At 45.4% G+C, this 25,399-nt stretch overlaps 1 protein-coding gene across 2 annotated transcripts in view; it reads left to right on the forward strand.

Annotated features, from left to right (window-relative positions):
- The first annotated feature begins 3,537 nt into the window (after positions 1-3,537).
- BRI3 (brain protein I3) overlaps positions 3,538-25,399 on the forward strand; it is a 52,857-nt gene continuing 30,995 nt past the window's right edge. Inside the window, exons 1-2 of one of the 2 annotated variants that reach the window (XM_044978911.1) lie at positions 3,538-3,990; positions 7,015-7,123. In XM_044978911.1, the coding sequence (XP_044834846.1) occupies positions 3,825-3,990; positions 7,015-7,123 (275 nt within the window). In that variant the 5' untranslated portion in view covers positions 3,538-3,824. The remainder of the gene's footprint in view (positions 3,991-7,014; positions 7,124-25,399) is intronic. The other variant, XM_044978910.1, reaches the window with a different exon arrangement.

The raw sequence follows: 25,399 nt of genomic DNA on the forward strand, positions 1-25,399 counted from the left end.
GGCTGGATGTCACTCTCAGCACTAATGTTCCCCTCTGTGGGCAGGTGGAGGGAGAACCTTGGAAAGTTGAGAGTAACCCCTAGTGTAGAAAGGCCTGGCCAATAGATGCACAGGAGACGCTTACCCCAGTAGAAGTAATGGTGGTGCCTGTCTTCACTAGGGATTGCAGGAACACTAATGGCCGTAATTGGGGGAAATCCCTCACCAAGGCTTGAATCACACGGGGTTCACTTTAAGGCAGTTTTTAAAGTTTCTCCCTCATGATGGACTTTTCTAGGTGCCTTTCACAATTAAGACATTTAAAATCTTTTTCATCATGTGCTGGGCATCTTTCTCATGTAAATTTTCCAGGTTGAGACAAAGCCCCTGTTGCAATTTAACAGATCCAAGGAAAATGATTTCACTGAGGATGAAAATATCCCCTCGACATTCTTGCAAGCCCTATCTAGTTAGTTTCCCTTCCCTCTTGTGTCTTTTCCAGGCCCTCCTCAGTTTCAATTCTTTAGAAGGGAGTCTTCTCCCTGCCATGTGACATTCATTTTAAGGAAGTGCCCTTGTTCCTGATGAGAAAGGATTGTGCTGTGTTCCTGTTTCAACCAGGCTTTTAAAGTCTCACATAGCACGTACACATAGACACATGAGCAAAATCCTTCAGCACCCAGAGCAGGAAGGAGCCTGTAAACGTTGCTGCAGAATCACTGCTGAATTCCTCCTAATGAGTGAGGCTTGCAGGTCTGGAGGAAGAGAGGAAAAAAAGGCAGGCAGACCCGCATGCCTCCCTCCCCTGGTCTTAGACTGGAACTCAGGATATCTGGCCTCCATTCCCAGGTGTGTCAAAGGCTTCCTGTTTGATTTTGCACAAGTCACTTAATCTCTTCGCTTTTTAGTTTTCCCAGCAATAAAATGGGATAATCCTTCCCCACCTCACAGGAGTGTTGTGAGGATAGGTCCTTAAATGTCTGGTAGCACTTAGCTACTTCAGTGATGGGAGCCATCTAGGTATCTGGACTGATGGAAACATTCCCAGATATGTATCTAATAGAAATTGATGGTGATTGATACATCGGGGAGTAGGGAAAGACAACAGTCAAGAACTCAGATTTCAAAAATAACTACTAGTAGTCAAAGCACCAAGAAATCACTGATTCAGATTACTGTACTGGGGAAAGCAAGCAACTCCATATTTGCTTCCTCCCTACTTCCTTATTCTCTTCCAGACACTCATAGATTTTCATAGCTTTTAAGGCCAGAAAGGACCATTAGATCATCTAGTCTGACCTCCTATGTATCCCAGGCTATTAAATTTCACTCAGTTACAAATAATTGGGCTCAGTACAGGCAGGTTTCTCTAAAGCAGATCTTCCAAAAAAGGCACCCATTCTTGATCTGAAGACATCAAGAGACTTTGTACTTCGTTCCAGTAATCACTCTCACTGTTAAAAATTTGTGTCTAACTTGATTTTTGTCTGGCTTCAGCTTCCAGCTATTTGTTCTTGTTTTGCTTTTCTCTGTTAAAGAACCTTTTAGTACCAGTATTTTCTCTCTGTGAAGGTAATCAAATCACCTCACAGTCTTCTTTTTGATAAACTAAACAGATCGAACTCTTTAGCTCTCACTGTAAGGCCTTTATCTCTGGTCCGCAAATCATTTTTTGGCTCTTTTCTATCCCCTCTAGACTTTTCAACATCCTTTTAAAAATATGGACACCAGAACTTGACACAGTATTCCAGTATTGGTCTCACCAATCCCAAATACAGAGGTAAAATTATCTCCTACACCTCACTACTCATTTCCTTTTAGACCTTATGTCTTTTCTTCATTTACAGTTTTTCCTTAGAACAAATTCGCTATAACTGTTCATCTTTAGAAAATGTTTCCATTCATTCCCTACACCAACAAATCTCTTTTTTTTTTCTTTCTGGACACCTATGGTACTACTCCCAATGCATTAATTTAAGCATGTTCCTAAGTCTTTGGAGGATAAGGGCCTTATTTCATTTCTGATTTGGCTTGGAGATACAGACCGATACTTATGCCTGCCTGAATCCAGTTGAAGTGATTAGGGTTCTGCATGAGTCTGTCCAAGTGGATCCAATTGCGTTTGTAGGATGGGGGTGGGGGGGTCGGTGGTCTTTGTCCTCTCTCCCTTCCATTCCAATTTCCTGAGTCTTCTTGATTTAAAGAAACTTGAGCCTGGGTCCTGCTCTCCCTCCAGCTCAGAGCGAGATAAGAACCTTGGCTCGGATCAACTGGATAAGGAATATAAAGTGATGGTTTTCATTCTTCATTATGTTTTGGCAGATTCAAGCTGTCAGTTTGCAACAGGGGCAGGATCTCAGTTGGGGTTTGTTTGAGATTTTTTAAATGGTATCTCAGCAAATCACACACGCAAAATCCTACATCACCATAACAACAACAACAAAAAAACCCAAACCAAACCCCCCAGCTTTGAAAAAGAATCCACAGCCTGACAGTCTCCCTTCCTCAGTGGGTTAGCGTTTCAGTCTGTTGTGGTTTGGTTGGTGTGTTTTTGTTACGGGATGAGGATTCATTGCTGGATGTGCTATTTCATTTCACGGCCTGTGTGCTCTTAAACCTGGCGCCAGGTGCCTGAGAGATTGGAACAAAGGCCACTCCCTTCAGCCTTTAGGTTTCAGAGTTGCAGCCGGGTTAGTCTGTATTTGCAAAAAGAACAGGAGTACTTGTGGCACCTTAGAGACTAACAAATGTATTTGAGCATAAGCTTTCGTGGGCTAAAACCCACTTCATCGGATGCATGCAGTGGCTGTAGCCCACGAAAGCTTATGCTCAAATCAGGGGTGGCTTCAGGCCCGAGCATGCCAAGCGTGTGCTTGGGGCAGCATGCCACGGGGGGCGCTCCGCCGGTCGCCGGGAGGGCGGCAGGCAGCTCCAGTGGACCTCACGCAGGCGTCCCTGCGGAGGGTCCGCTGGTCCCGCAGCTTCAGTGGAGCATCTGCAGGCGTGCCTGCGGGAGGACCACCGGAGCCGCGGGACTGGCGACCGGCAGAGCGCCCCCCTGCGGCGTGCCGCCATGCTTGGGGCGGCGAAATGGCTAGAGCCACCCCTGGCTCAAATAAATCTGAATAAATAAATAAAATAAAATAAAAAAAATTGTTAGTCTCTAAGGTGCCACACGTTCCCTTCAGCCTGACAGTTCTCCGGGGGACAGGGACTGTGTCCCCCAATTTGTCCCTACAGCACCGAGCACCGGCAAGAGAAGGCATCACCGTGATCTCTGCCCGACGAACGAAGCAGCCCACGTTACAAAAGCCGCGAGCTGCTTTGTCTCTGACCCACCCTGACTGACGGACACGACGCGGACCCCACAGCTCTCCATGCAAACGTGCCCGTGTCCCCGCCCCTCAGGAGCCCGAGCCCGAGCCCCGGCTCCCCGCTGCTGAGGACCCAGCCGGGCCGAACAGGTGGGTGCAGCGCGCAGGGCGCGGGCGCGGGCGGCTCCTTTAAGGGCGGGTTTCCTGCGGCGGCCGGAGAGTCACCGCGGATCGCTGGGGGGAGCCGCGTCACGTGAGCTCAGTCTTGTGACGGGCCCGAGCGCTGGGAGCCGCCGCGGCCGCGGGCACGTTGCTGCTGCTGCTGCTGTCTGGGGGCGCCTGGGCTCCGGTCCCGCCGCGGATGCGCTGCGGGCGGGGGCGGCTGGCTTGGCCGAGAGCCCCTCTCTAGCGGCGCGCTCCCCCCCTCCCCTCCGGCCCGGGGGCGGCTCAGGGAAAGTTGGGCGCCGCTTCCTCTCCCCGCGGGGTCTCTGCGCTGCTCCCCCCCCCGGGGGCCCCTCGCCGGGTCCCAGCATGGACAACAAGCCTCTGCTGCAGGAGCGGCCCCCCGCCTACACCCCGGCCTCGCAGGGGGGCGACTACGGACAGAGCAACTACGGGGCCATCCCCCCTCCTCAGCCGGGCTTCCAGCCGCCTCCGCCCTACCCCTACCCCAGCGCTGCTGCCGCCGCCCCTGCAGGTGGGTCGCTGGCCGGGCCGGGGGGCGAGGCCCGGAGCCGGGCGTGTCTGCAAAGGGCCCCTGGCTCTGCTCCGGGAGGGGCGGGGATGGGAGACGTAAAACAAACTTTGCAGAACTTTGCGAGGTGCAGGGTGCGAGCCCCGCCGTGGGCTTGGTGCGTAGCTCTCATCCGGCGGGGAGGGGGAGGGTGTGTGTGTGTGTGTGTGTGTGGGTCTTTCTGGCGGCTGTTGCCGTGTGTGAATGAAAAACTAGCGTGGAAAGGGGAAATGTATTGGCTCGCAAGGCTTCAGTAACACATCCTCCCTCTTCCCTTCCTCCCACCGCCAATGAAATCCATCATTATAAGCCCGGGAATTGCTGTGCTCCAGAAGTCAGAGCAACTCTATAAAAGCCTTTCTCTCGTCTGCTGGATTTGCAAGTCGAACAAAAACTCTTCTGTTGCAGTCGAGTTAAATATCCTACATGGCCATGCCAATAGAAGGGCTGTGACGATCTGGTTGCTAGAGACACTAGGTCTCTTGGAAAAAGTTTTGTGGCCTGTCAAACCAAAACCTGGGGGCTGGTGTGTGAAACCATGGTGTTGGGCTGTAGCAGGAGAAATTTACAGTCGCTTTGCTAAACAGTTGTTTGCCACTTCCCTATAAAAACCATATGTCACGTTGCCCTCGGGTTAATACTCAAGCTGGAGTAGAAAACAAGCTAGTCAGGAGTACCAGATGTTAGAAAAGCTCCTCCCTTTCTTCCCGCTTAAGACCGCTTGTAGGGTACTATGTGCGTCCTTTTTATTTACCTAGCAGTATTTGTGCTCTGCTGTCACTAACTACTGAGATACTGTACTGCCATTATTTTGAAGGGGGATGGAATTATCAGGACTTCATACAAAGATGCACACTATCACTTGGTGTATGACTTCCTCTTCCCAAAGCTACAATTTACCATGCACACATTCCCCCTGCTCCTCTGATTAAATGTGGTGTTTTCTAATGTAAATTCACTGTTAGCTGCTGAAATCTCTCATGTAACCGATTCTGTTGACTATGAAATTAGTATGACTTGGAGCTAGTTAAAGAACCAAAACTAGACTATTGGCAGTTTTTCAGTGGAAATTCCGCTCCTCCCCCTTCCAACATTTGAAGAAAAACTAGTGCGTCAAGTAGGTACTTAACCCCAGATCCTGTAAGCATATACTGTACCTCATGCATTGTGAGTAGTCCCAAGTGACTTCAATGGGACTATTCACAGTGCATAAAGTTAAGCTCGTGCCTTTAGGCTTGGGACCATAAATATTTGATTACCATGTACTCAGTAAGTCAGAGCACACTCACCCACAAAAACACCAAGAATTATTTTAAACTTTTTCTTTACTAATACACTTCATGGATTTCCTGTGATTCCTTAAATTAAATATGATTCTGCCCGTATTCATTAAGAAACTCCCCAAAACATCACAACTTGGACGATGTAAGGAGCCTCATCTTCTGATATCATCATAGCCCAGTTTCTCTATTTGGCAGGATATGTCCTTGCGTAGTCTCTTGCTAAACAAGCTTGTAATTGTTGTCGTTGCATTTCTGAGGCTTACGTAGTAATGATTTACAAACAGTTTGCTTTCTAAATACAGTTGTTAGAACATGCACAAGCTTGCTGGCCAGGTCGGGTCTTTCAAGCAATTTCATTTCTCAGTTTTCAAGACATCTCATCCATTTCTTTGCCTCTACCTCTTTCTCTCCGCTCCTGCTATTGTATATTAGTCATGGTTTAACTAATGTGGAAATTTTCAGGCTGGTAGCCAGAGAAACACTGCATCCTGTCTCCACCAGTTTGAATGCCTAAAACTGAAAATTGTGACCTTTGTTCAGTTAAACTGTTTTTTCATCGTCTTCTCCAGTAACATTAAAACACGCTCTTTGAAGTTAATTATTAGCCTTATGTTCATTTTAGATTGTGAAATTGTATTAGATATTCAGGCCTATGAAACAATTTTGCAAAGATATGCTAATTAGCAGGGCCGGCTCCAGTTTTTTTTGCCGCCCCCAAGTGGCGAAGGGAGGGGAGGAAACCCACGATCAGCGGCACTTCGGCGGCTGCTCTACTGTGCCGCTTCATCCTTTGGCGGCATTTCGGCAGCAGGACCTTCCCTCCAAGAGGGACTGAGGGACCTGCTGCCGAATTGCCGCCAAAGACCCAGCTTGCTGCGCTGGTGCCTGGAGCCAGCCCTGCTAATTTAGCATGTCCCCTTCAGCAGGATTTGTTCCAACTCTACCTCTGATTCAGGTTCTTGTATGTGTTCTCCCAAGTCCTGAGGAATACACCTTTTGGGGTCACAGTTTTGTCACATACAGTGAATTTAAGTGTCTTATTCAGATTACAGTTCTGTTGTTTTGTTTGTTAAGCAGATCTTGGGTCATATCTAGAAACTTCTGCCTACATAGCTATGTTGGGTGAGAGGGGAGAGAAGAGATGCTGTGCTGGTATAAACCCTTTGTGTATGCATGGTAAAACCAGCAGAATTGTGCTTTTGCTTATATACAACTCTACCCAATATAACATGACCCGATATAACACGAATTTGGATATAACATGGTAAAGCAGTGCTCTGGGGGGGGCAGGGCTGTGTGCTCCGGCAGATCGAAGCAAGTTCAATATAATGCTGTTTTACCTATAACGCGGTAAGATTATTTTTGGCTCCCGAGGACAGCGTTCTATTGGGGTAGAGGTGTAGTTTGTTTTGTTGGGGAGTGGGTTAGTGGCTGGAATAAGTTATAAAGCACAGTTTTGCTGGTATAAGAGATGTAAGCACCAAGAGCTCATTGCCATTATAGTTATTGCTGGTATAGTATACCGGCAAAGTGCTTCTTCTGTAGAATTGATTCTATGCTATCAAGTGTCTTTCTGTTGTGGAAAATGAAATCTACCTTTCCAAGTTACCATTGTCTAAGGAATCATTGTGTCCTTTATCTGTTTTTAAAAACAAAAAACCCTGCTTTATGACCAGAGGTTCACTTGCATTTCTCTTTATTCTAGGATATGCTGCACCACCGCCACAGCATAACTATCCCAACATGTACACCATCATTCAACAGCCAGCTACCACCACCTCCGTTGTCGTGGTTGGAGGTTGCCCTGCCTGCAGGTACAGTTCCCTCCAGTTGCTTTTCAGCTTTTAAAATAAATTGCAGATCTCCAGCTTTGAAACCACAGACATCTTCATTTTAAATAGCAAAGTGAAATTAGTTGAATATTGATATATAAAGCAATGGTGGGATGTGCTCACTCATCCCATTCAACCATGACACTAGAATGAAACTTTGTGTTTGGTTATGACCACAGTCCCTTTTGTCACCTACCATTGCCATAAAAAGGACTCCTACCTACACGATACCCACATTTGGGATCCTAGTCAGCTCTGTTGATTTTCCTTCTCTAGGTTGATGAAGAAAACATGGGATTTTTCCTTCCCTTGTATGTACTTAAGCTATGGCTGAAGTAATGGGCAGTGCTGTCTTGGCAGGGGTGGTTTCTTGTTTGCATTGGTACAATATTGATGATTCTAGGAGTGTGGAAGTCTGCTTGCTGCGGAAGAGTTGGCATATAAAAAACATAGGGGGCTTGCAGCAAGGTGTTATCCCAAGATAGAGCATGGGAGTCAGAAAAGATTAATTGCAAGTTCCTTCACTAATTAATAAGACAAAACTCTCTATTTTTTTAATATTAAACCACTGTTACTCACTGAAGAGATGTTAGGATGCTCTAAAGAAAAGGATAGCGAATACTGGACATATGCCATCATATAAATTATGCTTCCTGTCCTGGACTACTGCGTTCAGTTAGCCCAAGTCCAAAAGAATGAGAGAGAGAATATTAACAAGAGAAGATGAGATCGGATCATTTCTGAGGTTAATCCTGGGCTTGCTTTATGATCCGTCTTCCCACTTGGAACTGTGGGGTGCTGTGCTCCTTCAACTTCCACTGAAGTGCGTGAGAGTTGTACTTTCAGGATCTTGCCCAGGAGCAGCACCTTGCAGGATCGAGCCTTTATTCAGAGATCTGTGCTTAGGAGAGAGACCCACCAGAATAGCACAAGTGGTATCAAGCACTGTTGTGCTAGAGTAATGCTCTAATGAGTCTCAACACAGTAATAAGATGATATGAATGAAGCATCCTATGGCTTTTGTGGAGTGGAATTGTACTGTGGGGAATCAGAGCCTGCCTTCTAAGTCTGACCTCTTCCTAGAAAGGTGGGTCCAAAAGATGGAGGCTCTTAGAATGCTGTGTAAGGGCTGATGCTGCTGAATTACATCAGTTTATGCTGAAACTGTAGCAGCTAGATAAATTCAGGCTAGATAATAGATGCGTATTTTTAACAGTGAAGGTAACTAACCATTGGACTGCTTAGTTGGGGACATGGTGGGTTCTCCATCACTTGAAGCTGTTAAATCAAGATGGAAGGTCTTTCTAAAAAAAATTCTAACTTAACCAGAAAATAAAGCTTGATAGACTGTCACTTAGTAATTCCTCTATGTCCTTCTCTATGTAGGAAGTGAGACAAGAATGATCATAATGGTCTCCTCTTGCCTTAAAACCTGTGAATCTGAAAGGGAATTTAACTTGAAAATAGTGAATCTTCTGCACTAGACTAAACATCAGTGGTCTCGTACAGATTTTTATGTAATTCTTGTTTCTCTTTCTGTTAGTAACTCCCTCAGCAAAGTATGGAGGATTCCTTGGAAGCTTCAGATCTGAAAATGTAACCTCTAGTGCAAAATCCCTTTCTAGGCAGTGAAACTTGCTTGAATACCATCTTTGTGCTGAGCATTGCTCAGGCTTTTGGAAGTGTTCACTGTTCGGTCCAGATGTGTGTAGTATGCTGGGTGGATACATATTTGATAAGATGAAGACTGAGCCTTGCAGAAATCAGTTTTAAATCTTTGCTTAAGTAGAGTCCCTCTTCTAAAGTGCCTACATGCCTCTCTAGTGGACACATCTGATGCTCCGCATGCTTCTTTTCCCCTGTCTGATTATTCTCTACAGAGGATAGGAGCAAGAAATTTTAGCTTAGTCTCCTCTATGAGGTGGGATCCTGAGAATCCCTTTCCCTCTAGATTAAAATCTTCTGCTTCTGCCTTAACTCCTCAGGCTCTGTTTCAGCCTACAAAAAAGGACTAGGTTGGGAGGGAGAATATATTTACTCCAAGATACAATGATTACAGGGCCCTTTTTAGCTTCTGTAAGATGCATACTCAGTTGTAGGAAGTGAACCCTTGGGATCAGTAGCCATATCTACAGATAGGCTGATACCAAATCAGCACCTTCCTAGCCTTTTTTAATGAAGTGCTTGAACTGCGATAGTGCACCTGGCATCAGAAGTGGTAAAAGCTGTGTGAATTTGTGAATGGGCAATAGAATACGAAAACTTGAATACTCCTGCTTTGACTAGCTGTGGGATTGATAGTCTTATATTGGGATCTCTCCTCAGAAAAGAGACTGGGGTTGTGTGCAGGGAGAAGGAATGGAAGCTCAATCCATTCTGGGAAGCATGGGATATCAAGGAACTCCCACCATGAGACATAAGGGTTGCTGTCTTGTCTGAATCATTTGTGCCTCTAGCTAACTTGGGAGAAGAACTTTTAATCCTTGACTTTTCAAGGAGCGTGCAGCAATGTTATTGCTAGGCCTGAAAAATTTATTTTCAGAGATGTTGTCTAAGCCAGTTCTCAACTTTTCCAGACTACTGTACCCTTTGCCAAGAGGCTGATTTGTCTTGCGTACCCCAAATTTCACCTCACTTAAACTACTAGCTTACAAAACAAGACCAAAAAATACAGAAGTGTCACAGGACGCTTGCTTTCTCATTTTTACCATATAATTATAAAATTGACACGCGCGCACACACTCGTTGAGAAACACTGATATAGCACATAGAGCAGTATAAACAAGTCATTGTCTGTATGAAGTTTTAGTTTGTACGGACTTTCCTAGTGCTTTTTATGTGGCCTGTTGTAAAACTAGGCAAATACTTAGATGAGTTGACATACCCTCTGGAAGACCTCGTGTACTCCCAGGGGTATGCGTACCCCTTTTTTGAGAACCACTGGTCTAAGCTGATATGTCTTGGTCTTTCCTTGGTCCTTGAAAATGTTTGTCCCAGTTGCATCTTTTCAGTATTCTAAAGATGGCATATATAAACAACAACCAAGTACTGTAGCATATGCTGGATTGGAGAAAGAACCACAAGATCACAATGCTAAAGTGAACATTGCTGTGATACCCTTGGCTGTATTGTTTGACTCAGAATTAGTCAGACTCGAGACAGGAGAAACTGCCACTGATTTTGTTACATTTAGTACTTTTACATTTATTTTCCCCTGCAATAGCTGAGAATCTGAGTGTAAAACTGGTATTAGAGGAGTGTAAATATGCTCCGTTTAATCCAGTAATCTAGTTAGCATGTGACTTTGGATATTTCACACACTTTTGATAGTGACTTTGTTAGGAAATCTCATAGTGGACACACTCATTTTTGTGGGATTTCATAGATACTGAACTGTGTGTTATGATACACTTGTTACACTGACTCTGCATGTACTAGTACTACACATTGGGTTATTGAGGCTCTAGAGACTAGCTTTAAATACCCTCATTTTGCATATTTGATCAACATTTGTGCATTTTAGCTGATTGTAACTTGTCTGAATGGGAGGGGATGTTGTATCCAACGTGTGTACATGTATTGCACTGTATAGGATGTGGGTAACTAATATAAAATGGTTTAAAGGCAATTTTTTAAAATCATAAGTTGCATATAGTGTACAACATAATATATACAATTTATGGAGGTTTTAAAAAAAAAAAAAATCCAAACCCAATAAACCAGCTTTCCTTTCATGACACCTTAAGTCGTGTTGCCAGAAAGATCCTGCCATGTTAAGAGGTAGACAAAATAATTGTTTGTGGATTTGTCTTGCTTGCAGCTGTGGGGGAACATAATTTATGGTGAGGGTTCTCACCATTATGAGATGATGAATTAGCACCTTCAGGTATAGCTGTGGGATATACATTTTTCATCAGGGTGTGGGTGTATATGTGTAAATGCTGCTTATCCAAACAAACAAGAGTTGCCCCTACCCAGGACACTTGCACTGTCAGAGGCCAGACTTCTTCAGCGAGATCAGATACATACAGTATTTGCTCTGGAACTACTCCATATGAAGCCAGTCAGGACTCTGGGGTAGCATGCCTCCTCTCTCTGAGCATACTGTCTCCAGGGCAAGAAACTTACACAACTTTGGCCTCCCTGGGGCTGGTCTCGGAGCATTCAGCATCCCCTCTTTACACCGTGCACTTCTTACAGCGAGTCCGCACCGGTGGGGCTCCTGGGGAAGCCAGAAGGCCCTGCACCCCAGCTATGTGGTCAGACGTGACTCTCAGCCAGTGTAATACAGAAGGTTTATTTGTAGACAGGACCACAGCATAGAACAGAGCTTGTTGTTACAGACATCAGTGACTTTCAGCTAAGTCCATCTTGAGAATCCTGGGCCAGACAGCTTGGATTCCCCCACTTCTTCCAGTCCCCCAAGCAGACTGCCAGCCACCAGCCACCTGACCTCTGACACCCTCTTGTTGCTCCTCCTCCTTCTCTTTGTCTTGCTTCCTGGCCAAAGGTGTCACCTGGTCGCACCCCCCCCCCCTTGTGGGTCTCAGGTTACATAGCTGCAAATAGCTGGGCAGTCTCACCTGCCCTGAGGGCCTCAGCAAAATCACACACCCAATTCCCACCACTTAAATATTGGTGCAGTACCCAGGGAAACTAAGGTACACACAGTATTAGTATAGGACAGTAAGACTCACATACATAGCAAGACAGATAAAACCCCCACTTCGTCACAATGCTGCTTATCCAAACAAACAAAAGTTGCCCCTCCCCAGAACACTTGCACTGTCAGAGGCCAGACTTCTTCTGCGAGATCAGATGCATTCAGTACTTGTCTGCCATTTGGATATATTTTGAGATCGTATTCTACTTATTGCCACAAGTCTTACTATCCTGAGTGACTATCATGGCATGGTAAGTTAGCTGCAGGAAGGAAGGACTGTAGGCTGAAATTGTGAAACGTGTATCTAAAACTAGGCACTGCTCAATAAAAATGCCTAGATCTTAGAGGTGAGTAACATGAGCAGTGCACCCAACTGGCCATAATGTGGGTGTAGTTGTTGTGTTTTTTGTGTAAATCTGAAATACTGCCACCTTGTGTTGGGTGTACAGATACTATTCCCAAACAGTGAGGTAACTCTTGTGTGTTTCACCTCTTGCCTTGGCATGGTAAGTCGTTCCTTAATCAGGCCTTCAGCAGGATCCAGTGCTGGTGAAGCAATGCAGAACCAGCAGCTGCTCAGCACTGACACTGCAGTGCTTATACACACGCTTCCTAAGGCGCATGATGGTATGCCTAGGGACCACCTTCCCATTGTGCTAGGCACTGTGTAGGCATAACTGTATCTCTTCTCCTGTCCCTCCTCACCACAGCCCCAATATCTAGAACTTGAATGAACTTTGCTCAGAGTTCGTCATTCTTGGGAATCTGTCAATTAAATCACTTACTGCTTGCAAATGAAATGTTCAAGGGATACTGTCAATCTAGTCTTGCCTTTAAACCATTTTACATCTCCAAGAACAGCTTGAACCATTAAAGCTGCAAACTCTACAAATCTAGCTTCTTGCCATGCAGTCGCTCATTTGTCCTAAGAAATGCCTATCTACGTTGCTCCTTGGCAGTGTGCTTCCCAGCATGGGTAGGCAGACAAGCAGTAGCTCTTTGAACTAGCACACAAAAAAAAGCAGTGTGACAGTGGCGGCTTGGGCTAGCTGCCAGATCACAAACCCACTCGATCCCCTGGGTGTCCGCTCAAGCAGCTCGCCTGGGCTGCGACCCCCTGCTCCTGCGATCACACGGCAATTTTTAGCACACTAGCTCTGCTTGAGCTAGTGTGTCTGTCTACTTGCAGGTGGAGGTACCTTCCCAGCTGCAGTATAGACATACCCTTAAACTCTTCAGTTTCTCTACTTTTTTGGTGATGCAGTGTTTGGGTGGGATAAACTGCAGGGGATATTTATTTCTTTTTTAAAACAAATTTTAAGGAAACTAATGCAAGTGATTTTCTTGGCCTAGTATTTGCAAATGCTTGATGGCTTAGAGCTGGTGTTGCCAGTTGTAAATTGCCACCTTGCACTCCTGAGTACAGTGAAAGGTGTGCAGCTAGAGTACTACTGTGCTGTGGTAATCACTGCCCAGTGAGATGGTCTCTTGGGAGCTGTTGCAACTGGGCAAAAACTTGTGCAGGTATGAGGGCTGTTCTAGGATTGGGGATGGGGTAAAGTGGTATTAAAACCATATTAATCCTCTTCTCTGCCCCCGACTCCTTGGCCTGTCTAGACTTGGCTGGACTGAAGGCTATTGTCCCTTAGGTTTTGGCCTGTACTTGTTGCCCCTTTCACCCAAGTGCCTCCCTCCTGAGAGAGTGAATACCGAAATTGTACAATCTGATTATGAATAAACTCAAGATTCCAGGCTTTTCTGCATATTAACATCAGAAAGGACCCACTTTTGTGGCAAATCTAAGGAGACTATATGAATGAAGATTGTAAATGGGGGGCCCCTTTTTCCCCAGCAAAAATGTATTCATTTAGATTTAACACAGACATGCAAAAAAGTGAAAATAGCGATTAAGTAGAAAAATGTGAGAAGATTTATGCTCCTATTTTCCTATGAGTCCTTTGCTCCATTTTGTGGCAAACGTGAATTTCATGTATGTGGTGATTGTGTTGACATTGGCAATAATCAACATGTTGTTGCACCTTGTAGGAAGTGAAGTCTCTTTGGAATTCTAAGATTGATGCTATAACCAGGAACCCAGTAGGAATAGCAGCTGGTGACAGAAGTTGCTGCAAAAACAAGACCCAAATGTGACTGAAAATTAAGTAGCTCATTATATCGTATTACACAGCATGCAGTAAAAATGTGCTGTGTTGTGCACACAAATTGCAAAGACAGAATTCATCCCTGTTAAGGGTTAGCAGTTGTGCTCTGCTGTAGTTTGGTGGCTGGAGAGGTTAGGACAAAAAGTGTTATGTAAACTCAAGTAAAAAATTAAAAATAAAATAAATACCTTGATAGGGCAAATCTAGCAGTTGCCTCAAACCTGTCACTTGGAGTTGTTGGTCATGACAAAGTTGTCCACCTGGATATTTAAAGTCTTTCTCAATCCTGTGAGAAAACTGCCACTAGATTCATGCCGCTGGTAGACTCAAGCCTTCTTTCTGAGCGTAGAAAAGAATACAAGGAGGATGGTAATACTCAGCAGGTTCACAAAAGACAGCAGAGCACAGATATTTCAGAATTTCCTGCTAGGATATTCATCCTCCTGGGACTGTCTAGTTTGAGAGGAATAAATTTAAACAATTAGAGCGTTTGCTAATAAAAAAAGATTTTCAGACATCTGTCTTCTTAATTGCATGAGCGCATCACTTAATAGGCTTTTATAAAAATACTTCAGTAATTTAGGTCCCAGCCTGTAGTGTGGATGAATTCTTCCTCTGTTCAGCCTGAGCTGATGAAGAAGCTGCTGCAATAATACATTATTACAATAATTGGTACAGTGTGCCCAGGATTTACCAGTGTGGTAATGGGAGCTTGTGGTGAGGAAGAAAAGAGCTTTTCACCCACTGGATACTCCTGTAAATCTGGCTCAGGACAAAAGGGACCAAAGATCATCCAAGTTTGATGGCTGTACACAGGCTATATGAAATGAATAGGCCTGGTCTACACTGCGGGAGGAATCGATCTAAGATATGCAACTTCAGCTACGAGAATAGCGTAGCTGAAGTCGACATATCTTAGATTGACTTACCTCCCGTCCTCATGGCGTGGGATCGACGGCCATGGCTCCCCCGTCGACTCTGCTTCTGCCTCTCGCCCTGGTGGAGTTCCGGAGTCGACGGCAGAGCGTTCGGGGATCGATTTATTGCGTCTAGACGAGCTGCAATAGATTGATCCCTGATAGATTGATCGCTATCTGGAGGGTAGTGTGAAAGGAGTTAAACAGGCCACCTCTATAATGTCAGTCTCCACCCCTATCTAGAAAGGGGCTCAGCTATGTCATGGTTGTGATAACTTTGTTTTCAGTACTCAGGATATTCCCTAAAGCCTGGGGAAGCCTAGGTAGCATTATCTGTTACAAACTCAGATATTTTGACTGGTAAAATATTCAGTCTAAAAGTGCCAACTGTGTGTTAAATTGTAGTAACTTTTGTGTACTTGGTATCTTTGATCGCTGCAGCTCTGGCTCCTACAATGTGTTTAAAATGTTAATGTTCTGAGACTTTTTTCTTTCAAGCTAACATTTATCAAAAGGTTAATCATTCTTATTAACAAGCCTTTGAAACTAAATTACTTCTCTGAACTGAATGAGCAGCTGTAGTGTAGCTTAAATGTGAGTCTCTGCTGTAGTATAAATAAACCTTCCCTTTTTATTTTTAGACCCTAGGAGTGGTGTCTTTTTTTTTTTTTTTTTTTTTTTAAACCACATTAAAGCTGCTTATGCTGCAGGGCAAAAATTACTTTTGGCTAGATTAATAAATCTTCACATTGAGTACAGTAACTCCCTGTAATTTTATTATCTAAGATGAAGAGTAATTTACATAAGAAACGGACTAAAATATTGGTGGTCTGTGACTCCCTTTAAAACTAGCTTTCCCTTCTAAATGTAGTAACCGGCTAAGAAAAGACACTGCCTAGGCATGTTCCATCTATGATTAGGAGATTACATGAACTAATGAATGCCACATCAAGTGTCCATGTAGTCAGGATATCACTACAGATACGTTTCTTTTGTGGGAATTGATCCTGAAATAATAAGCATGTTATGAGGAAGTTCCTCCCCCCTCCCCCCTGCCCAGCATGGTACACTCCAGTATTTTCCCCAAGTAGTAAACTGCCACATGCAACTGGTTTAATTTATAATCCATGTTTCTTCTTTGTCCCTGGCACCTATGTCTTGTTCTCTCACTGACTGGTTTGTCCCTGTGTCTGATGTCTGGCATGGATTGATGAACATTTCATTACTGATAAAAGGTTGTGCTGGGCATTTTGCACTGCCAAAAAATGTTCTCCAAATAACTTTAATATGGGGGAGAAGGGAGCTCAAAACAACTTCTACTTACTGTGTCAATCTGCTTAGTAGCAGAATTGGACCATAGGAGCTGATTCTTAAGAAGGTTAATTGTAATAGCTTAGACTGCAGCCATCAACTCTGAGTTTGTAGCTGTTTAGGGCTGACCAGAAATACCCTGATTGGTCCCGCTTATGTATTGGTTTAATCGTAGTGTCTGGTTTTTTAAGGCTAGCTCAGAATTAGGCTACTTATTCCCTTATAAATAAAGGTAACGGCCTATGGGTCACAGAGGAGGTGGGGGAGAGAGGGAGAATAAATTTATAATTAGCAAAGTGTAGGGAACAAGGAAACGATGAGGTTTCCTGTAATGAAAAAGGAAATGTATATATACAGGATCGGGACAGTGACTGTATATGAAGGCAAAAGATGGCATTAGTATCATGCTAAAAATGCACAGTCAGGAAATGCAAGAACCTTAAACATAGTGTATATTAGATGCTCAAATTATATTGTATAAATTTGCAAAAGTAATTTTATTTATTGACTCCTATAATGGAGCTTGATATTTTGTTGTCCAGAGGATGTGTGCTTGTCCCCTAAAATTGAAGCATCCCAATTCAACAGTCTCTCTAGAAAATGTAGGGGTATATCATATGTGATCAAGTTAGCATGTGAGAAATAAGTTGCACAGTTAACTGTGGGGGGAGATGGGACTTCTGGAAGTCAGACCACTGTTCACTGAGTCAGCTGTCTTTGACTTCAGGGTTGGTGAGTGTTTAATACTTCTATAAATCTGGCCAGATCCATGTGTAAGTACACAAATGTCTCTAACTTCAAGCACCTAGGCTTGAAGTTTTTGGCCCTCTGTTTCTGTGTTCCCTCTTTCCCCTTCCCTGTAACCAAGCTTTGTCCAAATAGCTATGGGATGCCTTTCTTTAATATTTGACACATTAGCTGACTCTCCTCCCAAAAGATGTTCCTTCCAGCCTTGTGTATGTGACAATTATGACTTCCTTTACTGGTTGTAATTAAGGAACTGGAACAGAATCGGATTACAGTGGGAGTCAAAGTGGACTGGACCCAGGACAAAAATGTAACAGTGAAAGGGCTAACATTGTACACAGACCTTTCCTCCTTTCAGGAGATTGATGCCAAAACTCGACGCCTCCTTCCAAGAAACATGCTGTGGACTTCCTAATCCCCAGTCATAGCGCATTAAGCAATAAGCACATACAGTTTCTCTCAGTTGTGTCATGTCTCATAGACACTGTTTCTTAAAGCTGACTGCTGATGGCTGTGCTAGTGTAGACCTGATATTGGCATTTTAACTACAGCACTCCATCCTGCTCACAGCCAGTCTGGCCAACACTCAGTTAAAATAAAATGTGTCTGTGTCTTGTCTGCCGTAATGCTCTTGCTAATGCTGTTGGTACTACAGTGGTGGGAAATCTTAAGTCTTGTATAGACAAGGCCCCCCCCTCTCATTTTATTTTTATTTTTATTTATATATATATATAAAAAATTAAAAACAAATCTGCTGCGGAGTGCAGGAGGCTGCATTCTACTGCTGTTGAGCAACACCCTCCATGACTTCAATTAAGCTGCAGCAGGCCAGTTCTATAGCACTGCAAGTGCAGCAATTGTATTTAATTACTCTATTTTAAACTTCCTGCTTACAATAAAAGGGCCTAGTCTGTCCCTCTTACTGTTTCTCCCTCCCTCCCCCATATCCCATATGAAAGCACAAGGTCCAAATGGTTCTTCAGAGTGACTTCTTAGAGATGTCTGGTGTCCATCTGGAATGCACTCTTGGTGCGGATGTGCAGCAGATGATTCTTTTGCCTAGCAGTGTCTGTTGGGGTTGTGCCTGTGTCCTAAGTATCTTCATATCCTCGCTCTTCTCCCTGCCCCCCAATGGCACGAAGGGCAGAGAACAGGCCCAGTCATCCCTCAGTTCATAGACACTGACTCGTGGGTGCTTGGGGGGCTGGAGCATCCATGGGGAAAAAATGGGTGAATGCTTCGCACCCACCGGCAGCTCCCCCCTCTCCCCAGCCCCGGGCACACGACGTGCCTGCTTTTTCCCCCTGGCTCCCAGTGCTTGTGTCGCGAAACAGCTGATTTGCATGACAAGCGCGTGGAGGAGGGGGAACACGGTGCGTTCGGGGAAGAGGCAGGGCGGGGATTTGGGGAGGGGTCCAATGGGGGGAGGGGTGGAGATGGGGCGGGGACTTTGGGAAAGGGGTTGGAATGGGGTGGGGAAAGGGTGGAGTTGGGGCGGGGCCAGGGGGCGCAAGCACCCACCGGTGCTGAGGAAACATAACATAAGAGAGGCCGTACTGGGTCAGACCAAAGGTCCATCTAGCCCAGTATCTGTCTACCGACAGTGGCCAATGCCAGGTGCCCCAGAGGGAATGAACCTAACAGGCAATGATCAAGTGATCTCTCTCCTGCCATCCATCTCCATCCTCTGACAAACAGAGGCTAGGGACACCATTCTTACCCATCCTGGCCAATAGCCATTTATGGACTTAGCCTCCATGAATTTATCCAGTCCCCTTTTAAACATTGTTATAGTCCTAGCCTTCACAACCTCCTCAGGTAAGGAGTTCCACAAGTTGACTGCACTGCATGAAGAAGAACTTCCTTTTATTTGTTTTAAACCTGCTGCCTATTAATTTCATTTGGTGACCCCTAGTTCTTGTATTATGGGAATAAGTAAATAACTTTTCCTTATCCACTTTCTCAACATCACTCATGATTTTATATACCTCTATCATGTCCCCCCTTAGTCTTCTCTTTTCCAAGCTGAAGAGTCCTAGCCTCTTTAATCTTCCCTCGTATGGGACCCTCTCTAAACCCCTAATCATTTTAGTTGATGCCTATGCCTCACAGTTCCTCTGGGATTCTGTATTGGCAAAGGAGTCTGACTCCGTAGTAGTGAGGGGGAAGGCTGGGTAGTGGAATCCATGTGGATGACCTTATCTCTAAGAGCCACACTTGCTCCAAGAGAAGCAACCTTACTTTCTTCTTCCAATGATTGTCCACATGGATTCCGCTCTGCTGATTTAACGAGCAGTTGTCTGTTTGCTTGGAGGTGGATAGTAGGAGTTCTAATTGACACAATGGCTGCAGGACAGCCTTACCAAAATGGCCATCTGATCTAGAAGCCTCTACCAAAGAAAAATGTCTTGTAAGTGTGTGGACTGAGCTCCACAAGCTGTCCTCCTAATTTCAGAAATAGGGATATTCTCAAGCAGACAACGGTGACTGCCTGAGCTCTGAATGAGCTTTAACATGGCTAGGTGGCTGTAACTTGGCTAGCTCAAACATGTTCTTTTGATGATCTCTGTGAGCATATTGCCTTACCTTTAACCCTATCAACAAAGACCACAAACAGAGGCTCTAGGTGTGCTCCTGAATGATTGTCCTGTTGATGTAGTAAGGACACTGTCATATTACCTTAACTGTATGACGTTTAGCTTCCCATGGAGTTGAGTGAGGCTTGGGGAAGAAAACTGGGAGATGAAAAAATTGGTTCATATGGAACTTGGAAACAACTTGGGGCAATAACTTAGATCAGGCTTGACCGTGACCCACTCCTTATGAAACAGAGTATAAGGGGAGCTCTCTACCTCTCTTCCCCCCCCACCCCCCCCGGGTCTGAATCTTTAACCTTCCAGCTGCACAAAGGGACCTTCAACCTGTTAACATTATCTTGGAACCTCAGTAAAGAAGGGGCTCCCAAACTGGAGAGGGGGTGCAGAAGGGAGAGACATGAATGAGTCACTTAAATAATCTAGTCACAGTAGGGTGAAAACATAGTGTGGCCTGGGATAGGTGAGTAATGTGCAGATATCACTGCTAGATACTGTATGGAACTAATAAAGGCTAGATTGTTGCATAGTCCAATATTACTGCAGTTGGTGTTAAGAGCAACAGATGGTGCTGAGATGCCCAAATAGAAAACTGTTTTCTTTCAGCTTTCTAAGTCAGTCTAGTTGAGGCTTTCCTGCTTTAGAGCAGAATGTTCTGAACTTCAGCTGAACAGCTTCTTTTTGTGGATGGCAGCCAGCCAGCATCCGGGCTGTCAGATGCAACAATGCTGAGGCTGGGTCTGGGATCTGACTGTTCTTTGAGATTGTTGGGCAGAGTAGGCAAAGTGATCGTGGGCTGTGTTGAGAGTTTAGCAGCCAGGGCTCCCAGGGATTGCCAAGGAGTCAGAAGTTGGAAGCCCACACTTGCTGGAGGCCTTGGTTCACTGGGACAGGAGGGAGGATTGAGCCTTAGCTATGTCTTTCTTCTTAGCACCCAAGCAAGCTTTCATGGAGTGCTTCTGAGTCTGCTTGGAAAATTGGGGCTGACGGAGCAAAGGCCAGGGATTTGCTCTTCACCTGAACAAAAAAGCACGCAGCATGCCCCTTGAGGGGCATGTTTTAAATCTAGCTTCTGCCATAAAGGTGTGAGTCCTGCTACTCCGGGGTAAGGGCTGGGGCAGGATTCTAAACCTACTAACAAACTATGGAAAATTATAAAAAACTTAAAACCCAACTGGAAAACTAACTTGCTGACACTGAGGGCAGGCCTACACTTACAGGCTGCAGCAGCACAGCTATAGCGCGTTAGTGAAGCCACTACCTATGCTGACAGGAGGATTTCCACCTCCACGAGAGGCAGTAGCTATGTCGAGGGGAGACACTCTCCTGTCGACATAGTGCTGCCTACACAGGGGGGTGAGGTCCAGGTAACTACATTGTGGATTTTTCACACCCCTGCGTGACTTAGCTATACAGATGTAAGTTTGCAGTGCAGACCTGGCCTGAGTTGTAGAGAAGCAGGCAGATGCTGCAATGGTTTGGTCCCATTGCTATGGGAAGTAAGAAGGAACTGAGGGATGGCTGCACCTGCACTGTACTCTGTGCCCTTGGTTTGGGGCAGCAGGTGTAGCCCCACCAGATGCTGCAGGCTAAAAGATTGACGTGGCACATATGCACCAAGAGTGGAATCTGTGTGGGCTACCACTTGTGGGACCACCTTTCCTTCTCACACTGTTCCCAGGGAGGGATTGCACGTAGGGGCGTGATGCTTGGAATGCCCCAAATATTACTGCCAGCATTACCTCTACTGTGGAAATTTTTTTACTGTGACTGAGTCAGTCAGCTCCTATGTCATGAGTGCTTTCCAGGTGCTGATGTTGAATAACTTAAATGTTCTTGACATTTTGCCACTTAGGCAGCATAGTGTGGCCTAACACCTAAAATGCCCCTGGGTTGTAATGCAGTTTGTGGCGGTGAAGTGAGGGGGAATGGCTTTTTCCTAAGCTACTCAAGAAACTAAACTTCGGTAGACACTGCAGGCAACGGAAGAATTGCCTGTGGACTCTGCATTTTTTTTTAGCTCCCCCTCTCCCTTCGTTCCATTAGTTTAACTTGTACAATAGGTGCTTGTGATTTGCCCTCTATCATTAGTGAAACCACACAGTTCAGCACTGGCTCCTTGCCTGTCAAAGAACGCTTTGGCGCTACATCAAGGCCACTCCTTTTGGCTTTCTTTGTGCAGGGGAGTCCAAGCGGACACGCCTTGTTAAATCAGGTAGGTGCAGTTGCTAAACCTAGGTTATAATTTCAACCTATTTAGTGAAACTGACCAATTTACTGTTTCCTAAAACTGTAAGTTCAAGGCTCTCTGGCTGAGATTTTCAGAAGTGATGTCATATATATAACTTTTGGATGCTTGGAGACAACACTCTCTATATTAAAGCCAGGCACTAGAACTGAAAATCCTCTTACTCTCATTCTCTCTGCTGCTGACATCAGTAGAAAACTAGCTACAGAAATAAAAGCACTAAACCAAAGCCAGACTATAAACCAAAAAAGCACATCCAGTGTTGGAGAAAGTGCAACTCTAATGTGGCCCATCCCAGGGACGATGCATCTGGGCTGGGTGGAAAACAGCAGCAGAAAGGTCCCAGGCAGTCCGATGACAAGTTGATAATGGGGGTAAGAACAGGAAGCACATTCTGAGCATCTGGATTTTTCTAATAGGTCAGCAGCAGAAACCGTCGTTGTTACAGTCATAGGTTAATCCATACATCTGAGACTTACTCCTGTAATTTGTGAAACCAGCACGTGGGTCTCTAAGGTCTTGGCTACACTTGTGAGTTACAGCACAATAAAGCATCCCCGATGCCCTAGCTCACTCCCCGTCCACACTGGAAGGTACGTAGAGCGCCCTGACTCCACAGCTACAGCGCTGCTGGTACTCCACCTCAGCGAGTAGAATAACATTTGCTGCGCCCCTGCTGGAGTGCCGCGGCGCCAGTGTGAAAGAGGTGTTGCATTACTGCACTCTGATCGGCCTTTGGAAATGTCCCATAATCCTCTTAAATCAAGTGGCCACTCTAGTCAATGTTGTGAAATCGGCTGCAGGAATGTGGAAATGCCCTTTCAAAGCTCCATTTCAGCTCAGAGAGACGAGGAGGAGCGGGGGGTCTGAACTTACAAGACAGCATGCTGACACACTCAGCCCCCCCATTTTCTCTCCCCCCACATACACACAACACAGTCCCTGTCACACTCCATCCCCACACCCCTCATTTGAAAAGCACGTTGCAGTCACTTGTATGTTGGGATAGCGGCCTATAATGCACCGCTCCCAATGCCTCTGCAAGTGCCGCCAATGTGCTTGAAGCTGTCAGTGTGTATAGATTGCAGCACTTTCCCTACTGTGCTCTAGGAAGGCAGCTTTAACTCACAGCGCTCTACGTCTGCAAGTGTAGCCATGCCCTAAGATAATACGCCCTGTGTGCATTTGAGCTTTTTAATCAGCATCTCCCAAGCTGAAGTGTTGGTGATGAAAGACCTAATTGATTGCACATGCAAAACTCTGAATCTTTTCTTCCTTGGTAATGCATCTTTTTGTGTTTCTCTCTGTCTTCTCTCTCTCTCTCATGTCCCACAATGTTGGTAAAGCTGTGTGCCAGCATTTGCACCTTATTTTTTTTTTTTTTTTTTGGTGGTCAGAACACCATGTGATCAAAGTCCATAGTCTTTTGCATGTGACTTGTAATGTGTGTGTTCTTCCACATCCTCTTCCCAGAGCAGATCTGTGACCATTTCAGGGAGTGTGCAGGCAGTTACGGGAACCAGACATACCAAAAGCTTTACAGTTGCATGAAGCAATAGTTTATTTGAATGTGGCTGGCTTCACTGCTGACTGTACTAGCAGCTATGGACTAATTGCAGGATCACGCTGCTGTTGGGCTGGGGAGATTGCTGCGTGCTCCTGGATGCTCTCTTTCAGGGCCTAGCGAAAGACTCTCTGATCTGTGTTATGTACTGGAGGGAGAGAGGACTTCTTTCTAGCTTGACTTTTTATTCAAGAAGTGATACTTGAAATCTGCCTCTCTTCATTGCACACTTTCCTGGCTATTTCTGGCCTGACTAGATAATACTAATTACATTCCTTAGTAAAGTGCTCAGGGATGGATGGATAAAAGTTCCAAACATCATTTGTCCCCATGTTAAAGAGAAACCGAAGCACCTCGCTTGTTTCCAAGGTCAAACTGAGTGAGTGGCAGGTCTGGAAATGGGAAACCAGATTCCTGGAGGTAGGGCAGCATTCATGAGGCTGACTCCTACTGAAGAGCTATAGTAGAGGCTATTCCATAGTATGCTTCAGGGGCAACAGGAGGCTTTGGTGTCCGGCAGTATAGATCTGAATGTTACCAGCCATGAAGGGAAATGGATGTTTTTTTGCATGGTGTGGGCCTGGGCATTCTTGATTGCTTTCAGAGCTTCCAATTATACAATTGGGTCAAACTGTCATGAGGAGGACATCTTTATTAAACTCTGCTTTGTCTAGTATGGATTCCATCTCTCTTCTGTGAAGTAGGATGAGTTTTCACAGTGGGGTGATGCACAGAGATTGGAGGTTGGACATAGACAAGCTGAATTAAGTGGTTCCTAATGTGACTTGGTGTATTCTGTTGTTGATTGAAGGAAATCAAGAGACCATTCTAGAGGTAATAACGGCTTGTGAGAGCTCCTTCAGCCTGGCTGTCTATGTATGACTTGTGCTGTACTTTCCAGTCTTCGTACTTAATCTCTGTGTCTGATCTAGGGGGTGCATCTGGGAATGGGTTAGCAGGCCACTGGATTGCAAAGCTTTAGTGGTTGTAGTGTTTAGACTGTCTAGTGTGATGTGATACTTTCCATAGCATCTTGCCAGCTCACTTGGCCTCTGAGCTTTTGGGGATGGGGATCCTGGTTGGTCTAGTTTCCAAATCGGAGCAATGAACTCTAATTTCTGTTGTAAAAGTTGGTTGTCAGTCTGGGACAGGAGACAGATACCGTATTGTCCCGAGTATAGGCTGCACTTTCCCCCCCTAATTTAAGTCTTTAAATTAGGGGTGCGGCCTATAATCAGGAACTTGAAAAAAAAAAACAATAAAAATACTTCAAATCCCAGCCGCGGCCGGGAATCGGAGCGCTCTGGGCTGCCCGCCGCAGCGGGGAGCCCAGAGCGCTTTCAATCCCAGCCGCGGCCGGGAGCCCAGAACCCTTCAAATCCCAGCTGCGGCAGGGACTCAGAGGGCTCTGGGCTGCCCGCGGCGGCGGGGAGCCCAGAGCCTTTTAAATCCCAGAGCGGCAAAGCAGGGGAAAAAAAACAGTGCGGCTAGAGCAGGGGGGTGGGGGGGCCACAAAAAACTGCGCGGCTGAAACTGCAAAGGGGGGGGGAAACAACAACAAAAAAACTTGGTGCAGCGGGAGCAGTAAGGCGGCGGCGGGGAACAAAAACGGTGCAGCTGAAACGGGAAAGCAGGTGTAAAAAACAAAAACAAACCGGCAGCACGGCCAGAGCGGTAAAGCGGGGGGGAGTACATGTCTTCCTATTCATTAAATAAAATACTGTTTTACTGTTCTACTAATGTGTATATTTTCTTTGTTAAAAAAAGTTAAAAATTTATTTTTTTAAAGATAGCACCAAACTTTAAGGGTGCAGCTTATAATCAGGAGCGGCCTATACTCGGAACAATACGGTACTTGCCCTTCTCCCACTCCCAGCAGTCTAGGACCAGTATGAAGATGAATTGCAGCTGTGTGAATGGGGGTGGAGCAGAGGTGGGCAAATGGTTTTTGCCCGAGGGCCACATCTAGGTATGGAAATTGTATGGCAGGCCATGAATGCTCATGAAATTGCAGGGTGGGAGGAGATGATGGCTGTGGCTGGTGGTGCAGGC

The sequence above is a fragment of the Mauremys mutica genome, chromosome 11, assembly GCF_020497125.1.
Source record: "Mauremys mutica isolate MM-2020 ecotype Southern chromosome 11, ASM2049712v1, whole genome shotgun sequence".
NCBI classification, from domain to species: Eukaryota; Metazoa; Chordata; order Testudines; family Geoemydidae; genus Mauremys; species Mauremys mutica.